Source organism: Manacus vitellinus, unplaced genomic scaffold (genome assembly GCF_001715985.3).
Source record: "Manacus vitellinus isolate BGI_N305 unplaced genomic scaffold, ASM171598v3 scaffold_22_pilon, whole genome shotgun sequence".
Taxonomy (NCBI): Eukaryota; Metazoa; Chordata; class Aves; order Passeriformes; family Pipridae; genus Manacus; species Manacus vitellinus.
The window spans coordinates 9,595,856-9,606,081 of record NW_021939632.1 but is presented as its reverse complement, the minus strand read 5'-3'; the positions used below and the strand labels follow the sequence as shown (position 1 = coordinate 9,606,081).

The window sequence follows — 10,226 nt, the reverse complement described above, 5'->3', positions numbered from 1 at the left end:
GTGTTCAACCCACAGTTTCGGGCAAGTTTTCTGACTGTTCAATCCTTGGTGACAAAACCTCTATTTTATGTCAATGTGATCTTGATTTTTATAAAGACATGTGTTTGACATTCAGTGACCTGATGCCTGTTTTTTTTTGGATACTTAATATGTCAACTCTTTGCAACAGTCTATGACGTTCCAACTTTCCACATGCCCAAAGTTGATGTCAGTGACTTCACTTTCTGTCTTCAAGAAAACAGCAGGGACTTGGTCCCACTGATCCCCTGGACAGATGTGATAGTTTCCTTCCCTGCTCAAACCCATCTATGCCATCCTCATAGCCTGAGGAGAGCGGGAAATTCAGTTTCCCTTCTGTGTCTGAAGGCCACCTCACAGCACACTGTTGGATGCTTTCTTGGAATTGCTGTACTATTAGATGTTCTCCTGTCGCTTCCAGAGGCAGTTGAGTTGCTGAAGGCCCACAGTGGGTGATATTTTTATCTAGCCTTCTATAGGCTTGATTGACAAGATCTATGCCATCTTGAGGCAGATGTCACAACACATCCCACTTTCTTCCCTATTCCTCAGTCAGCATATGGCTGCTGCTCTCTGTTCCTTTGGAGTGATCTCAGATCTCAAGTGGGAGAGAGCTCAGTCCATGTTTTGTCCAGGGAAGGACTCTTGAGAAAGCTGAGCCAGTAAAGACCAGTAGGGTTTTATGTTTTCATCTAGCCATTTAAGGAGCTTGTGTAAGTTCTATGTTCACCTTCTATAGCTGTGTTTTTCACAAAGGGCAAGAGTCAAATTTGTAGTTATTGGATCAGCTCATTGATGCCTCTTCTGCTTAAGCTGATCCCCTGAGAAAGCTCATCCCTGTAACTTGCTTTTCCAATCCTAACGAAGTAGCACCTCTGCCACACCAGTGTCTGAGTATGTATCGAGGGGCCTGACAAAGCGTGGACTGTCAGAACCAAAGGTTTTGGTTGTGTGCCTGTCCATAGTTCTTCTCAAGCTCTTCCTGCTTTTTACTGCTGAAGTGACTACTCATTTGCTTCTGCTCCTTGCTAGGTCTGTGCTGGTCTGTGCTGTCAGCTCAGCACTAGTCTCTTGGTCCAGTTAACAGCTCCCTGCTCTTCTGCATTCCTTTGGCCACTGGGCTGACAGGGAATCTCACATGCGCTGCCACAACCTGTCTCCTGCCTCTTCATGAAACACTTGCTTTGTTTTCCCTCAGGGTTTTGTCCTGGTTATTACAGATTTCCCCCTTTGTGGTTACTCTGTGATCACAATGCTTTGCTGTAGGGCCTCTTGCACTAGACACAGTGATTACATTAACTGGCCTCATTGCATCAGCTGGGTGTGTGCAGTGGTCCCCTGGCACAAACTGCCTCTCCAGCACTGCAGGCAGCCCCGACCAGGACTGTGTAGGATAGCTGGGGTTTGCAGAAAGGTGGGATATCTGTTGAACCAGCGGCAGATATCTTCTGCCCGTCTCGGTTTTGATTATGCAGTCCTCCGGCTGTGGTCTCAAACAATGTGGATTTTCTCCCTTTTTCCTTTCTCCTTTTCTGAGTGCTCTGCTAGCACAGAGCAAGGCTGGTCTGAACCTCAGTGTTTCCCTGCCTGTGCCTACCTGGAGTGGTCTCGTATCAAGGTGTATGAAGCTGGAGGGATGCCCAGGCTGGGGTGGCCATAGGGCTCTAGAGACAGGCTGCAGGCAGCTGTGGGCTCAGGCTTCAGGCTGGCCATTGCCATGAGCCTGAAGCTACTACCACTTTTCCATGGGCACATACCAGCCCTGCCTTAACCTGTTGTTCAATGCCTCAGTCACGAGTTTCAGTGCTTTCTGCTGCATCTGCCTGCCCTCTAAACAGTACTGCCTTGAGCATTCATAGCCTGTGGGTCAGCCCCCTTGCACTATGTCGAACTAGTGAAGCCTTGTTTCTAATCAAACTGGGTGACTGGAGTGACTGGTTATTTACTTCTGGCAGAATATCCCCGCTGGCCTCATCTCCAGGGGACTAGAGATGTAGCAGTAAAGGGTACATGTTGCTTGTGGCTCATGGACCTGCCTGGCCAGCTCCATCCCTTGGAGGTGCCAATGCTCCTTACCCAGCATAGAGAGCAGTATCCCAGGGCCATGTAAACCCCTTCCCTGTGGGCTGCCCTCCAGCTTGGCTGGCAGAGGAAGAGCAGCCAACACAGACTGGGCTTAAGTGCTGCACATGGTGCTGGCAGAAGTCAGCACCTGGGAACTGGGAAGAAGACCCTAGCATGAGAGAGGTGAGCAGGGGCTGTGCCATGTACCCCCCACTGTGCTGCATAATCAAGTGGGGGGGTGAAAGGGAAAGGGACTTTATTTTGAAGCCATCCCAGCCCGTGTTGGAGGGGACAGTCATTGCCCTTTATGCTCTTTCAACAGAGTGTGCCTCTGCCTGTTATCAGAAGGTTATTAAGCTAGTTATGGAGCTGTCCTGTATCAGGACAAACAGTCCCTAATAGAGCTGTCTGCTCCCTGTCCCAGTGCCAGACAAGTTGTTTAATCTGGGAAGAGGGTGTTTGCTGCTGAGGACACATGCTGCCTACCTGCAGTGCCACCTGCTCATGGCCCTGCTCGGTGAGGGTGGAGCTGGCTCCCTCGCCCCGCTGCCAAGCACCAGCTAGGCATGGTCCATGTCGCCCCACAGCAAACACACCCAGGATACCCAACCCCACCATCTGTCTCACTGCCACCATCCCCAAAAGCAGAGGCAGTCATAGAAGGGCCCAGCCCATTCTGCTCTATTGATCAGAGCAGAAACCGAGGCTGCTATCAAGATCCAGACTGAGCTGCACACTCCCTGCACCCTGTGTCTGGCAGCTGAGGCAGGGGCTGGCAGTGCAGTCGCAGAGGGTGCCTCCATTGCAGCACTGTGGCTGAACAGTGAGAAAGAACTGCTTGTGCGAGCTCTTGCCATGTCCCTCCTGAGCTGTAGTGCTTGTCCCAGAAGTGGATGTTCTTCTTATCCCTGTGCTTATGCTCCCCCTCAGCCACTATCTCTATTACCAGCTCCCCTTGCTCTTGCTGGGCTGTGCAGCTGCCCTGTCATGGCTCTGCTACACAGAGTCAGTAGTTTGGGGCTGATCCTGGTTTTTGCGGTTGGTGACGGTGCCCCTGTTTCCTCTGCAAAGCTGATCTTCGAGCCCACGATGCTGCTGGTCTGGACATCCTTCCTGCCCACGATGCTCTGTCAGCCTCAGCTGATGTGGAAAGGGATGTGGGTAGGCAACGCCCTTCATCCACTGTTCCTTTCCCGGATGATGTGGGTTTGCCCTCTGTCCCAGGCTGAAAGGGCGATGCCTCTGTGGGCATTTGGATGTTGTAAGCTGAAGAAAAGGGTAGAGCCCGGGAACACCCAGGGTACCATCACAGGGGAAGCTGGAGGGCTCTGATGCCAATGGCCAGATGCTGACAAGCACAGTAATGGCTGTCCATGGGATGGGCAACACCACCCCCTGGGCTTGGCCCCCCAAGGCAAGCTCTGTCCCACAGTCCAGGCATGGGCTGAGCTGTGCTGTGCAAAACTGCTGCAGCAGTGGTGCCTGACCCCACCCAACAAGCAGCTTCATTCTGGGTTCAACAGCTTCAGTTTGCAGAGCCTCAGGGGTCACACTCCTCACTTTAATGTGAGGCTGGTGAAACAGGGGCTTGTTCTTAACACGGTGAGCATCAGAGTCAAAGGGTCACATAGATCCTTTACCTCTGGCAAACTCCTTGGCTATCCGGGGGTGAAGCCAGCTGGAGGTGAGACCTGGAAGCACTTGAAAACTAGTGGTGACTGTGAGAAAGAAAGCCCCAAGCCACTTTAATTGCTGGCAAGAGCAGGAGTTTCAACATAGGCAGTGTGCTGCTTGACATCCCCAGCATGATGGGATGCTGCCCTCATATTGGTAGCCCCCTGCCCTGCTCCCACCTCTCCATGCTGACCTGCAAAAAAGGGGGTTCCTTTCTGGCCTTGAATGCTTCCCTATATCCTTCCAAAAGCTTGAGTCTCTGTGCTCAACTTAATGCCTCCCTGCATCCATGTCTTCCTGTTTCTCCTGACCTGTGATGGAGATTGTGACCAGAGTGTCTGTGCTAAATCTGAAGCATGCATTTATTCCCTGTACAGAAACGTTAATGCTGTAGTTGCATGCATAGGAACAGCATTCAATGGAAAGCGTTTCTTCATATCCAGGTCAAATCCCCTTTCTTCTGCAGCAGCTCTCCCTCCATAAGAGGGGACTGACACATTCATGAGCTGGGAAGAAGGAAGGATTGAGCAAGGGAGCTGAAAGCAGGGCTCTTTTGCCCAGCCTCTTGTGCACACACCCACACCCATGTCAGGGTGCAGCCCATTGCTCTTGGGGGTGCTCCAGTAGCCCTCCCATGTAAGAGCACCAAGTCTGTGCCTGGGCTCTGCGAGTGCTGTTACAATACCATGGTAGCATTGGTGACTTAGGGAAGCAGCAGGGCTGCTGCAGAGTAACAAAAACCCCACACTAGATGTGCCGGCCACACTTCCTACCCCTCTCCTTGCCCCAGCCTCAAGGTGTCAGTCCTCCCCCAGCCAGCCAGCCCCTAGTGCTGAACCCACCAGTGCTGAAACCACCAGAAACCCTTCTGCAGAAGGGACCACATGTTTCATTGAGGAGAAGCAGCATTTCATGAGCTCACGCAACACAGCTTTCCCCTGAGTGTTTGGGTTGTGCAAGGCTGCTTGGCATCCCTCCTCATCCCCACACCAGGGCACAAGGACAGGATGCTCTATCCAGGACATCACTGGTGTGGTTGGCCCACCAGCATGGAGACTCAGCACCAACAAAATCTCCACAGAGCCAATTTTAGCAGTGCAGAAAGTGAGTGGTTGGGTTGCTTGAATGGAGGGACAGCCCCACTGCTCCAGAGTGGTGACTCAAAGCCACTGCTGCCATTGTGCTGGCCTTGGGGGAACAGTGCTGACTATAAGGGCATATCTGGAGGTACTGCATGGTCAGCCCCGTCTTGCTGCAGAGACCTGGTCTGGAACACAAGAAGCAGCACGGGCTTCAAAAGGTTTGAGGCACATTCCCACCACACAGACACATCTTCCTCTGCGTTCCCACCACGTCTGAGGCCACGCCATCGGATCTCTCCTTTCTTCCATACTTTCTCTCCACTCGGAGGAGAAGAATGCTACGAGGGGCAGGAGGTTATTGTGCAGGAGACTCTCACGGCCGGAGCGGTGGCTCCCTCCTCTCCCTCTGCGGCCGGGCTCACCCCTGAACACCCCGCGGGCTGAGCCGCACCCGCGGTTCTGAGCGTTCTCCTGCGGTGGGCAGGAAGCCTCCGCTTCGCTTCGCCTCCCGGGAGCGGCCTGCCGGAAGCCAATGCTCCGCGGGGGCGGCGGCCGAGGCGGGAACCGGCATCAGCCCGGCGCTGGATGGAGCTGTGGGCGGTAGCGCGCCTTCCGGGCGCAGTTTCGGCCGGCGTCCGGCCCCTGCCCACAGTCCTAGCGCGGCCTCCCAAGCCGCGGCGGGGGGGGACCAGAGGGCGGCACCGCCCCAGGGGCCGGCCGGCCGGAACGGGCGCCAGCAGCTCCGCGCCGCGCGTGGCGCGGCCGCGCGGAGCGCGGACACTGGCACACTGGAGCGGGCCGCCGGTGCGGCGGGCCGGGTGCGGAGCGGGGCGGGTCGGGTACGACACCGGCGGGCGGGGGCGCGCGGGGCGGAGGCGGCGCGGCCCGGGCCCCTTTGTTCGGCGGGAGGCTGCGGCGCGCCGCCCGCGGCTTTGTCCGCCGCTGGCTGGCGGTGAGCCACGCTCGTCCCGTGTGCGGCCGTGTAGTGGGGCTGCGGATGCGCGGGGGGCGCGCGAGGGCGCGGGGCGGTGGGCAGCGGGGAGCAGGTGGGCAGGCGACGGTTGCCCCGGGAGCGAGACCACAGGCGTGGGATGGGGCGCGGGCAGGGAGGATCGAGGGGCTGGGGGTCTCGGGCAGGCGGTGGGGGCAGCTGGGCATGAGGCTCCCGTTGGGCTGGAGTCAGTGGGACTGGGGACCCCGGGAAGGCTGGGGTTGTGGGCTGGGTCCCCAGAGTGGCAGGGGTCAGTGGAACAGAGGTCCCCGGGCGGGTCGGGGCTGGTGAGCCCCGAAGTGGCATGCCTGCTGCTATGCTCCTGGGCAGGGGAGACTGGGGGCCCTCGACAGTGCAGTCAGGGGTGGAGGTGGTTGGGGGCCCCAGGTAGGGGGACTGGGGTCAGTAGGGCTGAGACATAGATGTAGGGCCGAGCCAGCGTGTGTGGTGCTAGTCCTGACTCCCAGCATGGCCAGGAGGCCCTGGATGGCTGTGCCCCTTGGCAGAGCTGGACTCTGGCCACCTGCCTCTGGTGGGGGAGAAGCTGAGGGCAGCTCTATATTGCCCTGGCCATGCCCACTGCTGCTGCCATTCCACGCTGCTGGCCATCTCTATGTCATTCTTCCATGACCACCACTACAGTGCCAACATGTGCTTTTGCTTTCCATGTGCTTGTTGCCTCCCAGGGCTGCCCTCCTGCCTGCTCCCCTCACCTTGTTCTCTGCCCCAGCCCTTCACCCTCATGCTAGGGCAGTGTGCTGCTGCAGACAAGGGCTAAAGGAGGCACAAAGCATCCTCCTTCCAGTGAGGTGGTGGGGGAGAGGGCCCTTGTGGTACGGGGCAGCAGTGAGATCTTGCAGGGCGTTTGACCACAGGAGGATGGTGGCCCTGATGGGCTGGGTTTGGATCCCCAGTGCCAGCCTGTGCCACCTCCCACAGCTCAGCAGGCTCTGCTGGGCACCAGGACGTCAGCAAGAGCATGTCTCCAGCATGGATGCTTGTGATGGAGGAGCTCTTCTGTTTAGGTGGGGTTGGTCAGGAGGCAGGCTGAACTAAGCCTGAAAGATCCTCTTATTCTGGACAATAGTGGCATGAGTGCAGTGGCAGTGGTCATCCTTAGGGACATGCCGTGGCTGGAGGTGATGGAATGAGGCTGGCAGGAGAAACTGGGGATGCATCCCCTCTGCTTGCCCTAGGCAGCCCTGCCACTTGCTGCCCTTGCATCATCACATGCACAAGCTGCTGAAACCAGGGGTGGCAGTGAGGTGTCTCCTCTTGTGTCTTCTCCTTTGGCTGGGAGCTGCGATGTGGTCCTTGCAATTTCCTCCCTGCTCTCTGGTGTCAGCTGCTTTGCCAGGGCTTTGTGCAATTCCTTGGCTGCCCCACGCTGCCCCTTGCTATCACTGTCCTGCTTCCTGTTCCATTCCCCCTGCCAGCCCTTGCCATTGGCCTTCAGGCTGCTCTGACCACTGGCCACTGTGTGCTTTGGAGGCTGGGGGTCCTGCAGGAGAAAGGGCACAGCACAGAGATTTGGAGGGGCAGAGTGATGCTGCATCTCTGCTGGCCCTCAGGGGAGAGCTCTGTGGGGTGCAGAACACCTGGTTCCTGAGCACATGGTGGGGGTTGCTCCTCAGGGGATCCCCCCTTGGCCAGGGCTCAGGGCTGGCAGCTGCAGTGGGCCAGTGGGGCTGCTGCATGCCCTCTAGGGGCCTGTGGACCCCCATGGGAGGGTGTGGATGCTGTCACAGGGTGCAGCATTGATTGAGGACCTGCCCAGGGCCAGATGGCAAATGGGGGAGAGGATGTGGTTCTGCCTCTGCCTGCCCCCTCACAGTCCCCAGCTGGTACTGCCCTGTGCTGACGTGTTTGGCTGTGACTGTGCTGACTTTTCCCCTAGATGTGTCCCTGCAGGGAACCAGGATGTCCCAGCCTTTTCCCAAGTTCCGTCCACCCACCTGGCTGGCGACAGGGCGGGAGCAGGATGCAGATGGGAGCATAGGGAGGCATTGCGTGGTGGTGGACAAAGTTTTGGGGAGATGGTTGCCTGAGCAGGGCTGTGTTTGTGGATCTGTGGGTAAGGGAAGGGATGTTGGAGGGAAAGGGAGCAGGAGGGAGCTGAGGTGGGATCTGGTGGACTGGCAAGTCTTGTGAGGTGCATGCACATTCTCTCAGTGCCTGTTTGCCTGCCCCTTCCCCACAGGGTTTGAGTCAACTGCCTAGCCAGGATGAGCTGGAGTTTCCTGACACGGCTCCTGGAGGAGATCAACAACCACTCAACCTTTGTAGGCAAGATCTGGCTGACTGTTCTCATTGTCTTCCGCATCGTGCTGACAGCCGTGGGGGGTGAGTCCATCTACTACGATGAGCAGAGCAAGTTTGTCTGCAACACACAGCAGCCGGGCTGTGAGAACGTTTGCTACGACGCTTTTGCCCCCCTCTCCCACGTCCGCTTCTGGATCTTCCAGATCATCATGGTGGCCACGCCATCAGTGCTCTACCTGGGCTTTGCCATGCACCGCATCGCTCGCATGCCTGAGTCCTCACGGCGCCGGACACCAGCAGCCCGGCGGGCTCGCATGCCGGTGGTGCGCCGGGGAGCCGGGCGGGACTACGAGGAGGCAGAAGATGATAACGAAGAAGACCCCATGATCTTTGAGGAGATCGAGGTGGAGAAGGAGAAGAGTCCAGAGGGCGGAGAGAAGCATGATGGCCGGCGCCGCATCAAGCAGGATGGGCTGATGCGTGCCTATGTCCTGCACTTGCTGTGCCGCTCACTGCTAGAAATGGTTTTCCTCTTTGGGCAGTACCTGCTGTACCGCTTTGAGGTGAGCCCCTCCTACGTCTGCAGCCGCAGCCCCTGCCCGCACACCGTCGACTGCTTTGTCTCCCGCCCCACCGAGAAGACCATCTTCCTCCTCATCATGTATGCTGTCAGTGGGCTCTGCCTCTTCCTCAACCTCTGTGAGCTCTTGCACCTTGGTGTGGGGCGCATCCGTGATGCCCTGAGCCAGTCTGGTGGCCCTCCGCTCCCAATTGGCGACAGTCCTGCACCACAGTACCCCAAGAAAGCCCCCAGTGCACCTCCCACCTACCACTCGCTGAAGAAGGAGCTGCCACAAGCCCCACTGACCAACGGCAAGCTGGACTACCAGGAGAGCCTGGCCCAGGGGCGCTTCGCTCTGGCTGGGGCTCCCCCGGCACATGAGCTGGACCGGCTGCGTGAGCATCTGCGCCTGGCCCAGGAGCACCTGGAGGTGGCCTTCCACCTCCAGCCCCCTCCGAGGCCCCCCAGCCCTGCCCGCAGCAGCAGTCCTGAGGCCAACGGCATTGCTGCCGAGCAGAACCGCCTCAACCTCGCCCACGAGAAGGGGACCACTGCCTGCGACAGGACCACGGGTGAGCTGGGGAGAGGGCATGGAGGGGTGCTTCTAGGCTCCCCTGGAGAGGGGATGCCATCCCACCTGGGGCCGGGACTAACCTGCCTCTTGCTTCCCACAGGGCTGTGAGTGCCACCAGGGATGACGGCGGTGACTGCTGGAGCGGCTGGCGCCGCCACCATGGGACAGGCGTCCTGCCAGGAGTTGGAGGATGCCATGTGCCTGCCCAGCAGGGCAGTCTGGCAAGCCCTGTCCTGGTGGGCAGTGGAGGGGATGGGGGCCATGGGGTTCATTCCTACTTAATTTTCAAAAAGGGAATATCTTATTTTTGTACATTTTTATAAACTCATCAGCGTGTGCACCCTGGCATTTTTATACTCCATCCTGATATCCCTTCTGGGTCTGTGCTCCCCCATCTCCCATTTCACCCTTTTTTCCTCCTCCCACACCCATTTTCTGCAGCATGTTCTCCTCACACCTCCCTGTGCCCCCTATGCTAGCTGCCACCCACTGCAGCACTGTCCAGTGCTGTGCATCTGTGGGTGATGCTGGTGATTTTGGTACTGCCCCCAAGGTGTGGGGCTTTAGGGGAGCAGGCTGGGGGTCTGGCTGGCTGGGCTGAGCTGTGGGACAGAGAGCTGGGCTGGCATTACACTTGAAGTGGAGGGGATGGAAGGGGTCCTGGCAGCACTGCTGCTGGAAAGGGCCAGTATGGCCATGCTGCACAGCATCCTGGCACGGGGCTGTGAGCTGTGGGCTGGCCTGCTCAGAAATGTCTGTGCAGAGGTCAGGGGCTGTCCTTCCCGCTGTCTCCGCCCTGTCCTGGCAGGTCGCCCTTGGACCAAAACTCATTTCCTCCCACTCTGCCTGCGGGGCTGGGACCCCCCACACAGAGCCAGACCCTGGCCCCACAGTGTGGGGACATGGTGCCCCGAGCTGGGCTCGGCCAGGAGCCAGTGGAGCATTTCTTGTCATCTCAGCCTGGGTCACACGGGGACTTTTGTAGCGTTGTTTTTTACT

At 57.9% G+C, this 10,226-nt stretch overlaps 1 protein-coding gene across 1 annotated transcript; it reads left to right on the top strand.

Annotated features, from left to right (window-relative positions):
* The first annotated feature begins 7,988 nt into the window (after positions 1–7,988).
* On the top strand, positions 7,989–9,411 carry LOC103756866 (gap junction gamma-1 protein). The gene is made up of 2 exons (XM_018072730.1): positions 7,989–9,225; positions 9,328–9,411. The coding sequence occupies exons 1-2, from the start codon at positions 8,055–8,057 to the stop codon at positions 9,333–9,335; spliced, it is 1,179 nt and encodes a 392-aa protein (XP_017928219.1). The 5' UTR covers positions 7,989–8,054; the 3' UTR covers positions 9,336–9,411.
* Positions 9,412–10,226: the final 815 nt, after the last annotated feature.

Coding starts and splice junctions, on each gene's coding strand:
- LOC103756866 (XM_018072730.1), top strand. CDS start 8,055: ATGAGCTGGAGTTTCCTGACACGGCTCCTGGAGGAGATCAACAACCAC.